Raw genomic sequence first — 18959 nt, forward strand, 5'->3', positions numbered from 1 at the left:
ATTCCCTTTGTTCGTTAATATCTTCGTTATATTTATTGTGTTATATATGTCTATTGTATTTTTATTTTTCTTAGTTAATTATTGATCTTTTTACACCCGATCAAATTGTTAAACACGGCCTAAATTGTATTTATTTTTGTTATAATCATTTGGAAATTTATATATAGTATCCAATACTTAACAAGATGATTTAATACAATTTAAGTTGATGGATTTAGTTGAATAAGATCATGATATGGTCTTTGTACTCTATGTATTCTCTTTTTATGAATATTCAATTTAAATTTATTGTTTTTAAATCCTAAGATTTATACTTTCCCCCTAAGTTTAATAAATTATGTATAAATTGTCACTTTATCTTAACAAAAATTGCAAAATGAGCATACTCAAATTCACATTTTATAAGTAAAAACAATAATGCATCATCAAACATATTCTTATCTAATTTTATATTTTATTTTGCATTATTTCAAGATTAAATAATATGAATATTTTTTAAATATATCCAAATAAGCCATAGAAAGTAATATAATTTGAAATATTAAATTTTTGAAAGGTTTTTTTTAAAAAAATATAATCGTCAAAATATTTAACAATTTTAAAAATAAAAAAAGTGAACTAGATATCTAAACCCTAGTAAATATTGGATTTTCCAAATCTAAAGAAAATCTCACAAGTAACCATTGAAAAAACTTGTAAATATTTAATTTGGTGGTTTATTAATTTGTTTTTCAAATATAGAGAGAAAAATTAAGTAGTGGTAGAAATATGATATTGAAGTGTTTAAGGGGATGAAAAGTAATTGGAAGAGAAGAGATATGGGAGTAACGTAGAGTGGAACAGATTAGATTCATAAGTCTAATCCAAACCATAAACAATTAAACGACAATAATTCAATAATTTTAAGAATATGACGTTGTTTTTGGACTAAAACCAATTTTCCAAATTCCATTAACGAATCAATCCACCTTCTTCTTCTTCTTCCTTCTCTTCACAACGTCTATCTGCACAATTCTTTCTCCCTCTTCTCCTTTCCCTTTTCCCGAGGCCTTACCTATCATTTCAACACCAAAATTCCCACACCCACCTTCCATTTTCCTTGGTGCTTCCGCATTTTCCATCCCCCACCTGCCTACTTCCTTGAAATCAACGCATTTCATCTCTCCTCTCTTCCTATGATTCTAAATTTGTGTAAACATCTCTTTCTTCCTCCTCTGTTTTTTTTTTTTTTTTTAATATATATATATTGTTTCGATTTCCTTCGTTGGGTTGTGTTTTCCATTTGTGCATCGGCTGTTTGTTTGATTCTTTTGGGTATTTGAGTCAATTTGTTGAGGGGAATGGTGTTTGGAATTGAAGAATTTGTGGGTTGGATGGTTTAGATAGATTGGATGATATTTTGGGTTTGAGTGTTTTTATTTTATTCTTTTATTTTGATGATGGGAAAGGGTGTGGATCTATGGTGGAGGTGGGTTTGTGTTATGGGTTCCGATCGTGATAAGAATTGAATGATCTCATGAGATTGGTCATCAATTTTTTGTTTTTTGCACTTTGATTATGAAGCTGGAGGAAAATTATGGTTATGCTTCTTCTCCTCCCATGGCGGTCGATCTTGCTGTTTTGTTTTCTTTATTGTTGTGGGTTTTTGTTTTAAGATGATCTTGCTGGCTTTACCTGTATTGGGTTCAAATTTTTCTTCTAGTTGCTCGTGATGATCTCTTCACTGCATTGTTGTTTAGAGCTTGGAGTTATGTGCTAAACCTTCTCGCCTCTTTTACATTTTGATCATCGCTTAAGTTTGTTGCGTTTACCAGTTTTTCTTAATGTTATATATATACATATATAGAAAGTTTTTGTTTGTAGCAAGGAAATTCAGAGGCTTTGATTATCTGTAATATCGTGCACTATCCTTATGTCTTTCTTGGATGAAACGCCGAGTTTTATTGTGATGAATCAAAAAATTCAAGTAACAGGAGAAATTAACGTAGAAGACCCAAAATGAAAACCTTCAATATAGATTCAATATAGGGGTTGCAAAGCGAGACATACAGATGTGTTAGAGATCATGAAATTTGTGGTTAGAATCCCCCTACAACTAATGTACTGAAAAAATCGTAGATTCAATAAAGATTCCGATCAATAAGAATAAGGATGAAAGAATAACTCCAAAACTCTTTATAAATAAACACCCACATTGAGGTGTTGAACTTAGCTCTATAAGTTCTCTTAAGAAAATGGAAATGCACCTTATGAATATTTTGAGTTTAATTTTGAATTATTTCTGTTCATCTCCCTGTTCCTTTACTTTAACTATTTGGTAGTAACAACTCAACAAACTTTTACTAACTAATATACTGACCAGCTAACTCAATGTCCAACAACTAACTCCCTTCTCTAACTACTTAGTCCTGAGATCTAAATTCTTTTTGGTCTTCATCATTTTTTCTTAGCCTACTGGTGTTGTTCTCTTCATAAAGTCCTTTTTACCCTTGCAATTAGGAAGAATATCCTGTTTGTGGTATCTTTTCTTCTCAAGGATTTCATCTTCGCTCTGAGTTTTGACTTGTAAAGATGTGATTGTCTTGTTATTGAATATCAGAATTTGGGATTATGTTTCAATTGGAACACTATTTTCTCTCTTAGTAATCATTCTTGTTCGATAGATGCCAATAAATGTTTCATTTGGTAATCTCTTTTGGCATTGGGAGTGGGAGTGCTGTCATCCCCTTCCCTCTTAGTAATAAAATTTACCTTTTCGTTTCTAATAAAAAAGAATGTATACTGAGATTACATTGCTTCTCTTTGGCATCTGAGTTTTTTCTGTAATTATTTGTTGGGATTTATTTTGTTTGACTAGAGACCGTTATTTTAGGATGCTCCTTTTTCGTGGGCTAGGTTTATTGTATGCCCTTGTGTTTTTTCATCTTTTGTCTACGAAATTCGATCTTTTATCTCAATAAAGCAAACTGAGATTATAGTTTGAATCTGTTTTCTTTGTCTATGGCAGGATTTTGGATCACAGTATGATGTGGTTAAACCGCTGATAAAATTACCATTATGGTTGGTGGGGAAGAAAATGACTTGAATGAGCCAAGTTTGTCAAACGACCAAGAAACTCCACGGCAAGATGTTATAGCTGTTTCTTCCTCTTCATCCTCTTTGTCATCTTCTTCGTCTGAGAACGAGTTACACGAGACTAGGAATGAGAATGTCCAATCTCAATCTAATGACAATCCCTCTCGTGAACTGGTTATATATGATCCGTCTGCTGATGATGGACATGCAAATGATCCTGTATCCACACCTGTTAAGCAGCAGCCTTCACCAGTTCTTGGACACTTGACTCCCAATTCTTCCAGAGTCTTACCATCGGTAGGGGCCTTTACTGTCCAATGTGCAGGCTGTTTTAAATGGAGGCTCATTCCAACGAAGGAAAAATACGAGGAAATACGAGAACATCTGTTAGAGAAACCTTTTTACTGTGAAACTGCTCGTGGGTGGCGGCCTGATATCTCCTGTGATGATCCTGCTGACATTACTCAAGATGGTAGTAGGCTCTGGGCAATTGACAAGCCGAATATAGCACAGCCCCCTCCTGGTTGGCAAAGGCTATTGCACATCAGAGGTGAAGGAAGCACCAAGTTTGCTGATGTGTATGTACTTTAAATTCTGTATTATCACTACTTTTTTTTTCTTTTTGGGTTTTAGACATATCTGTCACCAGTTTGCCTCGGACTGCTACCATATCTCTCTAAAGTTCTTATTCTAGTTTTTCTTGGTTTATTGTTATGAATTATACTAAAAGAACAAGTCCTATAGTTAAATATCTTTGTGTTTGCTTAAAGTTTAAATGTCTTCTTTAGCATCTGTAACGGCCCGAGTTTAAGAGGGGGACATGAATGAACCAGTATTACATCACGGATCCTGAGGACATAGAAGTAAGGTTAAGAAAGACATAAAAGAATTGAAAGTTACTAACTATACCAACAAGGTCCACCTTCCTTTTCGGTGGCTCGATCATAGGAATTCTAATACTAAACATGCTTAACTTAGAACAATTCTATGTTGGGTGACTTCCTAGGATGCATGTGAGTGATGACAAAACATGCTAAAAAGACTCGTGTTAGTTTGTAGAGAACTTTATCTCTAATAAGCTTTTAAGACAAGTAAGGATGATGTTGTCACGTTGCATGGGATGTAGGAGAATATCAGGGATCCGAGTTTCGAATCCTAGGCCTGGGGCGTTATAGAATCATTTTTCCTTTTATGGCTTCAGTTAGCCACAAATCAGCATTATTATCGATAACATTGTCATTGCTGTTGTCAAAGATGTGATGGTTACTATTCTTTTGTTAAGATGTCAAATTTTTTCCTTCTCATAATTACATTATCACTTGTACAATGTACTCATTGTTATTACTTTGAGATTGTGTCCAAACCAGGGAAATACTAACCATTTGATTCTCTACTAAAAGATTTTCGCATCTTCAAAATATTTTGATAGGATGAATGATTTTAATTGAACGGGTTAACCAGGCCCAAATTAATGGAAATACTCATTGTTGTAATGAAGCTGAAAGGTCGTTTGGGTTGTAATTTTTCATTTCTAGAATCATTAAGATCTTATTAAATTTGATATTTTACTGCTATCAGGTATTACACTGCTCCATCAGGCAAGAAGCTTCGTTCCATGGTAGATATCCAGAAGTATGTTGTTATATATCATGCTTTAAACTCTATTTAATGTTAATTTCTTTTCTGTTAGATTGAATTCTCGTAAATAGTTTGTGACCTACAAATAGTGTGTATATTGACTTCTTTTTTGGCATCCTCTGATTGTTCATGTGGTTCTGAAGATACCTGATTGAACATCCAGAGTACCAAACGGAAGGTGTATCCATGACACGGTTTTCATTTCAAATCCCAAAGCCTCTGCGGGAAGATTATGTGAGAAAGCGGCGCCCCAATATGAATGCTTCATGTGATGCTTCTAAGCTTGAATCTGGTGAAGGTACTTGCTTCCTATTTGTCCCTTGGCCTGCACTGTGTCTGTTAGGGGTTTCAGTTAGAGAGGAAAAGAAGGAATATTGAGATCTTGGGAGCTGGCGTGGTCTCTTTTTAGATTTAATTATCTGATGTTTTTCTTTTGATTATCTTTTTTAGACTTTATTCTTCGAAATTAGACCCCTTTGATGTATAGTTCTGGACAGGGTGATTCCTTTTATTGGTTTTTTTTCTTCTTTCTTTTGCTTTCCCTTTCACTATTCTTGCGGGTTTACTGACCAAAAGAAAGATTTTAGTTTAGCTTTTCAAAACTGTTTCTAATTTATAGATGAACAATGATGCAAGAAACTAACAATATTAAAATAGATCAAATTCTAAGCTTTTTAATGCTCTTTCAAGATAGGTTTCAATTGGAATCTTTTATTTTTTTCTTCTCGTTATCTGGTTCTGTTTCTTTTTTCTTAAATGAAAAGTTGGGTTTCTTGTTAAGAAAAACGAAAGATTGGTCTTTGTTCTATAAAAGTGTTATTTTCCCCTCTACATTGACCAATTTATTTGAAAGCTTTACTGATTTGTGCAGTGCGCCCAATATCATGGGCTCGTCCAGACGACTCTACTGCATTGCAGCTTGGAAAGCCTGGGCTCACAGAACTGCTTTCGACTTCACCGGTTAACAATCCCGTCACTCGACCAGCGAAGAAGGTGAAAAGAGCTCTAGCACAGGAGATGCGCAGAAGTTCTCTCACGTCGACTGAACCTCCTGCCATTAAGTTAGAACGTTGCTTTGATCAATATGAAAAATAATATTGGTGAGAACTGGTTGGTCTTGGAATTGCATTTTGTTCCTTGTTTTGTTGCTTTACATGGTTCCATCAGAGTGGGAAAGGAGATTGTAACTCATAACGATGACAAAAAGGAGGAATTTTGGAAGGGAAACTGTGACAAAGCATGTATATTATCTTAACCTTATAGGGTAATTTTTGGTCCTTGCTTGTTTGTTTTAGTTAAACAACATGTGCGGGTAAAGGATTCAAACCTCTCGAGTCTTTGACATCTTGGTCATGGGTATATGACCTTAAATCAATCTGAGTTACTACGTTCTACTTTGGATAGAGAGATTACATGAAGAGGAGCACGAGAGGAAAGAAGATGGGTCTCAAGAATGTAACTAAAGATTCTACCTCAAAAGTCTTGTATGATATGAATTTAAAAATTATTTTCAAGTACCCTAGACTGTTTTTCAGTTTTGCATATTTAAATTTAATTTCATTTTTCTAAAAAAGCTTATCTTGCTTCGTTGCTTTTCATTGGTTTTCAGTGTCCCTTCTCTAATTTGCATCCACCATGGTGGAGGATGATTGACTATGTTATTACCTAACACTTTAAGGAGATGGTGAAATTTGAAACCATAGTCAATATTAGACAGTATAAGTTTGATTGAAATAGTAAAACTAGTAGGTTTGAGACAATCTACAAAATGAGAGAAATTGATAAAGGACTAAGCCACTTGACTAGCTCATCCTTAAAAGCTTTCGACTCAAGAAGATGGAGAATGTTTACTAATTTACAAGACTTACACAATCTTCCTTGCTATGATCAAAGCTTGTGGGAGAGTCACTAAAAGCAAGTCTATACGGAAGGAATTGGAAGATCCAAGTGTAAGTGCAAGAAGTCGTTAGTTCACTAAGGAATGGAAAGTTATTACCTATACTTTACTTTTTGGTGGCTCAAACGTAACAACTTCAAAGTTAAGTGTGTTTAGCCTAAACAAATCTATGTTGGATGACTGAAAACTTTTATTTAAAATAATAAAGAATGAAGAACGACGTGGTCAAGACGGAGTAGAATAGCTCAATCACGAAATGATATACAAAGATGTAAATAATTTGTTTTTGAAATAATATTCTCTTTACTTTTCAAGCCACAAATATGCCAACTACAAAAGCTGGGCTTAAGGCCCATTGTTGGGGCTTCCTAGCCCATTTTCTTTTCTTTCTAAAAAGAATTATTATAAATATGCATTTTAATAAAAATAAGTCCAAATACACAATATGTTTTTAACCAAGGAAATAATTAATTATGATCATAACCATCACTGATCAATTTAAATAGCATAATCATCAATCTTACATTTTTCGTTCTTAGTATTTTAAAATATTATAAAATTTGGTGTTGTTATTTCATATCTTAATATCATTTATGCCCGTTTGCTTTTTATAGCCTATTAAACTAAAACGCTATAGTACAAAACACATTATTACTGATAATCCTTTGCTTAATCAGTTGCAAATATTGTAATGTAACCCAAAACATTAAGGAGCTTAATTAGCAGCACACAGGAGGATCAATTTCCAAATACTACAAAGTTTCATTGAAATCCATGTTTTATATTTTGTAATAATGAATTAATATACATGATCATATAAAGTTTATAAACTGAAAAATAAGCATTTAATGATAGACAGAGTTTGTCTTATTTATAAAGCCAGGATTCTCTCTACTAGTGGTTTCCACTCCATTATTGGGAGCACTATTAATCTATACCACATGCTCTATTGGGAGCACTTCCTTGGGATTTCCTAAATGTGAGGTTTAACCATTTTATTGTTATTCTATTCTCATTTTCCTATGATATTTATTTCATCTATCTATATATATATAGATCCCTACGAGAATATTAATAATTAAAAAGAATAACCTAAAAATAGTGTCTAATTATATATGTATTTGATAGAAATTCCATGAGAAAATAATAGTAGAGATTGATTCGATGAAAAGCAACTTTATTGTAATACATTGAGTTTAAAAAGGATGCATAAATGAATCGGTATCACATTTGAATGAGAGAGATCTCGAGGACATGAAAGTAAGGTCAAGAAAAAAAAAACATAAAAGAACTAAAATTTACTATCTATATCCAAAGTGTACCTTCCTTTTCGGTAACTCTATTATTGACCTACTAAAAGATAAAACTAAACTTCTAATAGTACCTATCAATGTTATTTTGTAAATATCTACAACAAACTTTAAGTAATATATTTAAAATAACGAGTTTATTAAATATGGCGTCTAATTTGATAATAGATTGTTTATTTATTTATGGTCCAAAATTTAAAATAAGTTGAGAAGAAAAAGTTAAAACCTAATTAGGCACTTTTTAATTAAATTCCATGGTCTATTTAACACACGTCTTTAAACGTGTAATTTTGCACAATATTTATTTTTATAATCATTAAGAATATGACTCGAGTTACCTAGTTCGAAAATTAAAAATTAAATAAACTTTTTAGTTTTAGAAGAGTAGATGTGGCATAAAGTTTTTATATTAAATAATAAACATAGAAATTTGCATTTGATTCATCATGTTATTGTTGACCTTTTTTATGCATAAATCATATTCCTCTAAAGATCACTTACATTTAAAGATTTTTAGTACTTATTATGTGCTATCATTATGTCAATGCTCATAATCAACAAGTATATAGAAAGATCACTATATAAAGAAAATGCATCACATTATACTTCTTTTGAAATATTCAATACCCTCTTTGTTTGAACATTTGTAGTAACATTTTAGGTCTAAGATTGAGATCATAATTAAAAAATCTAGGTTCAACGTTCAACGTCTTTTACATTTTCTTAATTTCCTACTCTATGACTTTACAAACCACACAACCTATTTGTCTTGAGCTACTTTTAAGAGTAAAGAGACGACTTGTGCAGACTAACTTGAGTACTTTCATGAATATTATTTGTTTTTACTTACATTTTTTTTTTTTTTGAAAAACTTAATGAGGTTTTCCTAAATATAATTACTCCAAGTCAAAACATACTTAAACTTTGGTGTAAGTCACAAAAAAAAAAAAAAAAAAAGAATTCCTTTCATTAAGATGTGGCCTTAATTATATTGATTCATATATCCCTCGTATATACTCAAGTTTTATATATCCTATGGGAAGAATGGTTTCACTTTGATAGTTTGATACTATTGATGACACCGTTGGCCTGATTCATATCAAAAGTTAGAATTTAAATTTTTGGACCTATTGGCTTTGACATTATTTTACACTCAAGTAGTCTATCCATTCTACCTCCTACAGTAAGGTGTTGCGACTTCAAGAATCGCATACAGAGTGACATACCTACTTGAAATTTTTCTAGAAACATATGACAATGTATGCTAAAATGATATTTATTGCTTTGTAAGAATTCGAAGGTATACCATGACATCATTTACAAAACTATCCTCATAGTTAAGTTGATATGATAGTTGATAATGTGAATAATGTAATTTATAAATGATGTCAACAATACTTTTCTAAGAATAGGCTTATGATTATTTATCACGGACTATCTCAATTCTGATCAAGTCACACATAATGTTGTAACAAGATTATTAACATCAATGCATATAGAAGAAACTGAAAAGACAATAACAAATGGACATAAGATAAGTATAACCTAGTTCAGCGTACAATTATCTACTTTTGGGAGGGAAATATGTGCTAGAAAAAAAAATTCACTACCAAATATAAAATAAGGGCACAAAGTAGAAGATCGTGATTGACATCACGTCATTTTAATTATGTTCTAATTTGCTTAGGATGAATTGTAAATGATATGTTACACACATGTCTTCTAACTTTTACCCATTATCTAGTCGGTCAATTTTCATCTAACAATTTAACAATAAATAAATAACCCTTAAAAGAATTTTCATCTAACAACTTAACAATAAATAAATAAATAACCCTTAAAAGATTTATTTGTTGAGATAATTATCACAAACTCTATAGATGGGGGAAATACATCATTCTTGTGATAATTTACTAATTTACTTTAGTTTCCTTAAAAGTATAAATTAGTCATACCCCATCATTTGGTTTCTAGCTTGATTAGGAATTTTCTTTAAACACATGCAATCTAGATTATCCCTAATATAATATATGAGAAGTTTCAAATTTTGGACATTATATATTACATATTACTTGTTCAATTATAGCACCTAAATCCAGTTGATAAAAATGAACATACTTCAAATGGCATAAAAGTTCTGTACTATCACATTTTGAAGTGCTGAGAGTTTCACGTTAGAAAAACCAAGGAGACTTACAGTACTTCTTATAAAATAGATGAGTTATTCATTTCATTATCAATTGACTTTCTACTCATAAGATGATAATTTGGACTAGTTAAACCCTACCGTATATAAATTTGGACCTTTATAGTTATTTTGGTTACGCACGCATACAATTTTTATAAAAAGAAAAATAGAAAACCCCTTTATTTTTATTAATCACTTTAGCATTATCATCACTTTTTCTTTTGTTCAGATCAACACAATATAAAGAATGAAGAAATTAAAAGAACTTACCAATATAAACAAAGATATATATACTTTAACCAATTGAACTATACCCATGAATCAACCCTCACCCATGCATATCAAATAAACATAGATTTAAAAAAAAAAAAAAAAAAAAGTGAAAGGTTGTCACCTTCTCTCAATTATTTTGTTGACCATTTTCATAGCGTTGGTGGCTCCTAGAGTTCCAAATAGAAAATACTATCAACACCCCCTTGATATTCTTTGATCCTATAGGGTAGGGGCAAGTAACCTTTGCTAACCACTCATCTACAAATATAGCCCCATATGTCTACTCTCTCTTTTATCTTATTAGAAATTAGAAGATTATCCCAAACAATGGTGGATGCCAAAAGTCTAGTCAATGCAAGGGAGATTAGCACAATCAAATCAAAGGGGCATGTCAATGTTGAGAGCTTGCTCAAACAACATCCAACATCAGATTTATATTTATATACTGGAAGTCTTTGATTGATTACTTATCCTATAGTATATAGAGAATAATCAATGCTAATTTAAAGAATAAAATGTTTTTATACAAATAATAAATGCATTTGCTCCTGCTAATTAATCAGAAACCAAATTACTATTGTAACTACCATTTTTGTCAATAGTAAGGCTTTTCTTAAGCAACGGAAGAGTTTAACTAATGATATAGGCCATCAGGTTTCTCTACCATCTCATGAAATGAAATGGTACAAAACCTTATTGTATCTAATAAAAAGTTCAACTTGAGAAGTTATTTATTTATTAAGTATTATCTTTTTGGTACATTGAAAGCAGACATATATAATGTCTTACCAAGTTGAGCTAGGTTAAAGTTAGTGGTTGAAAAAACACAACATGATGATAAAAAAGCTTAAATAATGAAATAAGCTAAAATAGTTAAAAATCACACTTCACAATCCTTATAAAGAAACATATAGGTTACTTTTTTTTTCCTTACCAAATATATAACTTTTAAAAAGAATATCATATTTATCTCATGCATAGTTGGTATTAATGTCATAATTTACAAACTATGGATCTCAACTTCATAAAATCTCTCAAAATATTCTTTTATGAAAACAATGTAGTAAATAGTTCATAAATATACCTTATGAATTACTAGACTTAGCCTAAAAATTCATATTCTCACACAATTCCCTAACCAAAAGAATCACAGCCACAATAACTACACATTATGATGGTATGTTATAGATAAATAAAAAACCCAATAAAATATCTCAATCATTCCCATAAATTTAGAGGGGAAGTAATGTTATAATGGTGCATATTTTTGTAAGAAAAAAAGGACAAAAATAGTATAATTGAAGAAAATGATAATGAATATAATGTACTATTTTTTCCCTTTTGTTTGTGGGCATAATTGGGTGAGTGATTCCAATGGAGGTATCTAAGTAATAGTATATAGTAGAAAACACATGTAGTTGGATGTTGGGTTGGCAATATTTAATGTTTTTTGGCATACTCTTGCTAGAAAAATTCTATATTCATTTATGACACCTTATTTGGCTTTTCTCATTATTTCAATCATTTTATATGGAAGTATTATGCATTTTTTTAAAAACCAAATATTAATCACTCTCTATTTTCAATTGTATTTCTTGGTTTGTGACCATTTCACCACAACCAAACTCTTGGTCCTAAAAATGGCCACTTGTTGTTACCCTTCTTCTTTAATTTTAGTTTTTTTTTTTATATATATATATAGAATGAAGCTCTACATGGTTATAATATAATCAAGTAGAGTTTTTCCCTAAAAAAAATAAGGATATATGTGATAATATCTATATGTTTCTTTCTTTATTTACTCATTTTTATTTGTTATTTTTAATTTACTTTATATGTTTCAAAAATTTTAGTATAATTTGAAAATTAATTCAAAGAATTTTGGTAGCAATATCATGCACTATATTAGTTCATCCTACTTTTAAATATCAAAATCATTATTTCTTTTTCAAATCCAATCGTCAAACTAATTAATAAAAATTAATTTTAACTTTTATTAAAATTAAATTGACTAAATTTAAACATTTTAAAAGTTTAAAGACTAGAAAAAATATAAGACTAAGTTGGATTTTTATAATTTTATTGTACAAGATTTTAGATTTTAAGCATTAAACTTAAAAAGGTTCTTAAGGTTAGAATTATACTTTAATTTGTAATATTGTTTACTTTTGTTATTTGTCTTGTATCATTGTATATGCTAAGATTCCGGAGTTTTTGTTGGCACTAACCACATGGCTTTTAAGTTTGAAAATTTTATATATAAAATACCCAAAAACTAAACCCAATCAAGAAAGGACACCTAAATATATTTCCCAAAAAGAAAAAATAGAATAAAATATAAAGATCACATATGACATCAGTATGTTTTCGAGTATAAGAGGTCTGAGATCCCCACGCCTGAGTTGTACTTAAAAAACATTTTTAAAAAATATACTTATTTTCGGTAAACAAGCTTTTTTTTTCTTTTCTAATGTATTGTGGATTGAGAATCAAAATTTTCACATCATGGTTAGTGGTATAATATGATGTTGATCGTTGAACTAAGCTTATTTTGACTTTTGGTTAATAAACTTTAGATTTAAAGATGTTATACTTTATTGAAAATTTAATTTGATTAAATAACAATCTTTTATTTAGTTTATGATCTAATTTGAGATTTGTATCAATTTGGTGCATAAACTTTAGGATGATTTAGCAATCGTTTTATAAATTGGTGCATGTGGCATTTCTAATTAGTGGAAAGCATGAGTGCAATATGTGGAAAAAGAGTCCATCAAGGACTTTAGAGCTTTTTACAACATCTTATATGTCAAATATCGTAGTTTAAGGTTCAAATGTGATCAAATACCCACATAACATTAGTTAGATAAGAGAATAATCATGAGTATATAATGAGAATAATTATCACCAATTGTTTAAACTTTTTGAGTGAAACCAAAAGTAAAATTATGATGGTACGAACTATAGTATGAGAAGACTATTAATGAAACCGAATGAAGTGGAAAATAGAAGAATAAACAGAAGAAAGGCTTGGAATTTCAATTGGAGTGACAAGGAGAAGAATGAGTGGCAAGAAAATAGAAAGAGATGAAAGAAAGAGAGGAGACGTGAACGGATAAAATATTTTATTTATGCTTTGAGAGGGGGCCATTGGAGTGCAAAGTGAGGCAAGAGAACGTACCGAACCAAAACTATTATTTAAAAGCTCAATTCTACGATCACAAGAAAATCAATAACAAGCAAGAAGAGAATGGTAAAAGATCTTGAAATTTTTGCTTTGAAATCGATAGGACAAATCGGCTAGGAGTCGAAATCCCTAATATCATTATGTGGTGTCAGCAGATGTACCTAGTCATGTGTGGTTGCATTTAAACAATCTTGTGCTTCTAGTTTCAATTTTTTGCTTCCACATACATTAAAAATATAACTCAATGTTCTTTTTATTGCTAATAAAATTTTCCCGAGATTTACACGGTACACAAAATGGTTGTTGTTATGGACAATAAATTTAAATGTTTTTCAAATATTAACATTGAGAGTTTTCGTATGAAGTTACTCAAGGTAGTTATTGCATCAATATTTAAAATTTTGCATGCATGCAATGTGTCATTATTTTGGTTTGTCATTTTAGTTGGAGGTTGGAATGAACTCCAACTCTCTTTGTTTTTACTCTACTTTTTCCAATCTACATCTTATATGTTCTTTTGTTTATACTCGAAACACCCACATTACCCAAATAATGATATGATTCTAACCATATATATCTATATACTCATTTCATCCATCCCTAGCTAGGATAATATAACTCTTGAGCATATATGCGAGTTTAGTTTAAAAAATTAGTTTAAGAGGTTTATTAGCACTTGAGGTCGTAATTGAAAAAAAATTTATAATTGATGTATTTTTATTTATTTTCAGTCTTTACCACACACATGTATATACTACTTTTTCGGGTAGCTAACTAATGAAGTTAAAATTTCTTTTATGAAAGGAAAGAATTTTGAAATTCAATCTAGTTAGTGATGTGTATCTTTCTAATGTTTTATAAAGCCTCATTCTTATTCCCTTCAATGAATGAAGCAATTGGGGTTTAAATCCAAGCAAAAAGGAAATGAATCCTACTTTCTTTTCCTCCCCTTTTTTTTTGTTCTATTTTATTCAACCTTTTTATAGGGAAAAAGAATGAGAAAGATTGATTTAACTTTATTGGAAGGATGTGATATATGGTGGATGAAAGGATAAGAGTATTTTATGGGCCACTAACAAAATTACCTAGTGAAAAAGTATCAAAATTACTTAGTGAGAAAAAGTATCTCCTTTTCAACCAAATCTTTCATATACATAATTACCATTTCTTTTTTGTCTAGAGATTTAATGATTTGACACCATCAAAATTCAAGCATTGCACTTTCATTATTTATGTTCATGGAAAGTGAAAAGGAGTATCATATATATATATACACACAAAAACCTTATAGTATATGACGTTCAATAGTTATGAAACATCACTTACTTTATACTTTGTTTAAGACTTCTACAGCTCTAACTTAATTTAGTTGATGAAGTACTAATTTATTAAGTTAGTGTGGTACACTCAATCTTCAACTCCTTTTAAAAATTTTATAAAGCAATTATATGAATTATTAGCCCAATGTGATTTATTATAATTAAGAAATGTTTGACTCATATATTAATAGTAATTAAATTCAAATTTCTTTCGGCCAAGAATAATGAAATTAGGGTATCATAAAATTTAAAATTTTAATTAAAAAATTATTAAAATAAAATATTTACAATTGTTTATAATACATATTTTTTTCTCATCCTAAATATGAAAAATACGAGAAATAATTATATATATCAACTAACATATTTTAGTTATGTGAATTTGAAAAGATTGCATTAAATTTAAGAAGGGGGATGAGTAGCTAAATTAAAATAGAATGGAAAAAGAGATTTGAATCATAATTTATATATATATATAAAGGGAGAATGTGAAGGAGGATGGGATGGGTTGATAGGCAGCAGATGTCACAATATGAAGTTGTCCATGTCATGCATATTTGGAGAACATCAAAGTGTTTCAACAAAAACATCTTATCTACCCATCAATAAGATTCCCATTCCCACAAAATAAATTGTCCAATCACCATTCAACTACACACCATCATCCAATGCTTCCTCTCCACGTGGGCATTGCTTATGAACACTTCACAGACAGCTTGGCCCCCCACTTTCAAGACATTTGAACATCTTGCCTTTTTCTTGCCCTACACTTCCATCCCCCTCTATCTTCTTTTCTTTATTACTCTCTCTATTTCTCAATTAACCCTTTTTAGTTTTCTTTCTTCTTCTTCTTCTTCTTCTTCCTCATCAATATATATATATATATTTCTTTTCATGCAAGTTTCTTTTAAGGAGACAATTTGACATGCTCTTCTTCTTTCATGTACTCAACCTTATCACCCTATATCTACATGAGAAATTAACATATGGTTCTTCATTTTACTTACTTTTTTCTTTAGATATTTGTTAAAATCCATTGAATGAGTTTTCATTTTGAACTTTGGCATATCAACAATCATATTTACATCATTCTTCTATCCATTCTATATAACTATTTTTCTAAATATCTATACTTTGCTTCATACCTTCTTATATGATTATATATCAATGTTATCTATCATTCTTTCTAACTTTCATCATAATATAATTAAGTTTTATAGTATTGTAAGATTCGAATTAATTAATTTGTATTGACACTGTATATTTACATAAACATATAGAAAAAAAATATATATGATAAACATGAGATTATTGTATTTATCGTTGGTTGGTGTGTTTTTTATAACGATAGAGTTGTGAATCTAGAAACTATTTGTTCTTTTACTATCCTTTTAACCAAACTATTTAGAGTGATGTGTGTTTTTGTAGAGGGTTGTTGTCGTGATAAAATCTATTACAAAAACAGAAAGTTTAAATGCATTTTTGATGTTAGTGTATAGACACAACTATTTGAGGCCAAAGGTGTGGAGAGTAAAGATAGTGTTAGTGTGTTGTCATCTACTCTATTTAGAGAAATATAACTCCCCATGTGATTTGTAAGATTTTTTGGCATAGATTTATTCCTCTATCATTTGTTCTAAGTGGCTTTTAGCTTTGATTGAATAGAGTCAAGCAAATTTGTTTTATTTAAGTGTATTTTAAAAACCTTTTTAGATGAATGTATTTTATTTTCTTTTGTCTTTTGCTATAACTCTTGCGGTTATGTTTTATATGTCCTCCACTTGTTGTAAGGTCTCATTTAATTTGTTATAAGTTAGCAACTTCTAAAAATAAAAATGACATATAATTCATCGCCAAAATGAATTAAAATTTATTAACACATTTTAAAATATTGATAATACTATTATTTAAACGTGTGTTCAATATAATTGATATGTAAATTTTCTTTTATAGTGATAAAAACAAAGGGTCTCCTAACAAATATAATATAGTTATAAAATAATTTCAAAGATGAAAAAAAAAAAGTTTATAAACACACAATAAAAAAATATAAAAATATGTCTTATGATTAATTGACATCTAACGTGCGTAATACATTTGATAAACGGTCATTTAGATTAGATCATCCAAATCTAAAGGATTTTTTTCAAAATTCATTGGTACACATCGTTTTAGATTTGACTATTATTTGATACATAATCGTTTATATTTTGCTAAATTTAGGTAGCCAAATGTAAACAATTTTTTTCAAAATGTTTTGGTACATTTAGAATTGATGTTTAAATTTGGATAGCCCTCAACGATTTTTTTCCAAAAAAAATTGTCCTCGATCTTTCAGATTTGATTGTTCAAATTTAGCTACTTAATCCAAACGATTTATTTATAGATTTTTTGGTACACAATCATTTAAATTTGGTTATTTTTTATAAACTATTATTTATATTTGACTATCCAATATTACTAACAATTTTTTTCACGATATTAAACAACCAAATAACAGTTTAAAAAAAATTAAAATAAATCTTTTATATTTGGTATTACGATCCTGAACCAAATAATCGTTTGAAAAAAATAATTGAAAAAGAAGAGAAAAAGACGATAGAAAGAAAAAAAATATCGAGAAGAAAGACAATGAAAAAGAAGGATAAACCTGAAATATTTTAACAAATGACTAACTTCATACATTTTTTCAATTTGTTACCCAAGTCGTAAATATTTTCCGGGTTCGTTATATTTAATACTTTATAAAGATTTTGATTTCTCATTATATATTTATAGAGAGAAACCGTGACCTTAATTTTTCCATGAGGGCTTTTTATTGACACTTTGGAGACAGTTGAAATATAGGATCTCAAAATCATTTTGGCTATGCATTTACTATTAGAAAAGGTAAATTATATTTCTTGTACGTAAGTCATGGAAATAAATTGCTTCCTTTCAGTGCATTTAAATTGTAGAAAACTTTAATGGGACAGTTGATGTGTTCTTGTAGAGAAAACAAAGCATTGGAATGTACCAATGTTGATATTTCAATTGTATCAAACGTTTGCAACTGCAGTCTCTCTACAGTTATAGATATCAATTGAATTAAATACATGTGACATTTCAATTTCTACCAATAACCTACATTTGTTTTCATGAACAATAAATACTACACAAAACCATTCCAACAATATTGTTTACTCATCAATTCAATGATCACTTGTCAAGAAAGTTGGATTATTGAGCCTTATTCATTCAATAGTATACTTTTCTGATCAGACTTGGAAGAGTTCAAATTTTTATTAGAATTGTTTTTAAAATTTTATAAAAAGAAAATTATATTAAGCCTAATTAGTTTCAATTTAAATTCCATAAATTATAAAATGATTGTATTATAATAAATTATAAATTAAATATAAATATGCAAAAACGAAAATCTATTGTCTATTACTAAAGAAACAGTAACATGACATTTTAAATAGTTTTAACATTTAAAATAATTACTTTAATTCTAAATCTATTTCTACTCATCAATTTATTAGTATTAGATTATAAAATATTGTAACGCTTGATTTTTACTTTTAAAGAAAATGAAAAGAAAGAAAGAAGAGTGTTGCCCTAGTTTTTTTTCTTATTTAAAATTTAGATATATTTTTTTGAAAGCATAAGTTAGAAATAATTTGAATGGAATTGTAATTGAAATAAAATTAAAAGCAAAAGAAAAAGAAAAAAGAAATCCACTAAATTGAGAAGAAGTCGGTGATAAATTGATTAATAAAACCAAAAAAATAATGTTTAAACCAATCATAAATGTATATATTTGATAAGATATGTATAAATTAAAAATCTATTGTAGATTTAATTTCTATCACAAGTGGACTTGATTAACCATAGATAATAAATGGATGACAAAGACAAGTCTTCAACCCTCTTGTAGCTCATAAATTTGGTTGTCCTACCTTGTTCAAAGTCTTAGGATTTAGAAAAATATAGATATGTGTTTCCACAAGTGCATCGTTAGTAGTCAAGCAGGACGAGGTGAGGTAAAAAAATGATTTATAAGGTCAAATAAAAATATTTTTTTATTTTG

At 29.4% G+C, this 18959-nt stretch overlaps 1 protein-coding gene across 2 annotated transcripts; it reads left to right on the forward strand.

Annotated features, from left to right (window-relative positions):
* Positions 1–938: 938 nt before the first annotated feature.
* On the forward strand, positions 939–6251 carry LOC101212670 (methyl-CpG-binding domain-containing protein 2). 2 transcript variants are annotated; one of them, XM_004150342.3, is made up of 5 exons: positions 939–1191; positions 3008–3653; positions 4654–4707; positions 4857–5011; positions 5585–6251. In XM_004150342.3, exons 2-5 carry the CDS (start codon positions 3058–3060, stop codon positions 5806–5808), a joined length of 1029 nt encoding a protein of 342 aa, XP_004150390.1. In that variant the 5' UTR covers positions 939–1191; positions 3008–3057; the 3' UTR covers positions 5809–6251. The 2 variants fall into 2 exon arrangements, with proteins under 2 accessions (XP_004150390.1, XP_031737021.1); XM_031881161.1 differs by lacking the exon at positions 939–1191 and adding an exon at positions 1312–1579.
* Positions 6252–18959: the final 12708 nt, after the last annotated feature.

Source organism: Cucumis sativus, chromosome 2, assembly GCF_000004075.3.
Source record: "Cucumis sativus cultivar 9930 chromosome 2, Cucumber_9930_V3, whole genome shotgun sequence".
In the NCBI taxonomy this organism is placed as follows: Eukaryota; Viridiplantae; Streptophyta; class Magnoliopsida; order Cucurbitales; family Cucurbitaceae; genus Cucumis; species Cucumis sativus.

Excerpts from the sequence above, each read along its gene's own strand:
- LOC101212670 (XM_004150342.3), top strand. The coding sequence starts at position 3,058 with ATGGTTGGTGGGGAAGAAAATGACTTGAATGAGCCAAGTTTGTCAAAC. Across the intron at positions 4,708-4,856 it reads TCCATGGTAGATATCCAGAA|ATACCTGATTGAACATCCAG; the intron begins GTATGTTGTTAT and ends GTGGTTCTGAAG. Across the intron at positions 5,012-5,584 it reads TAAGCTTGAATCTGGTGAAG|TGCGCCCAATATCATGGGCT; the intron begins GTACTTGCTTCC and ends TGATTTGTGCAG.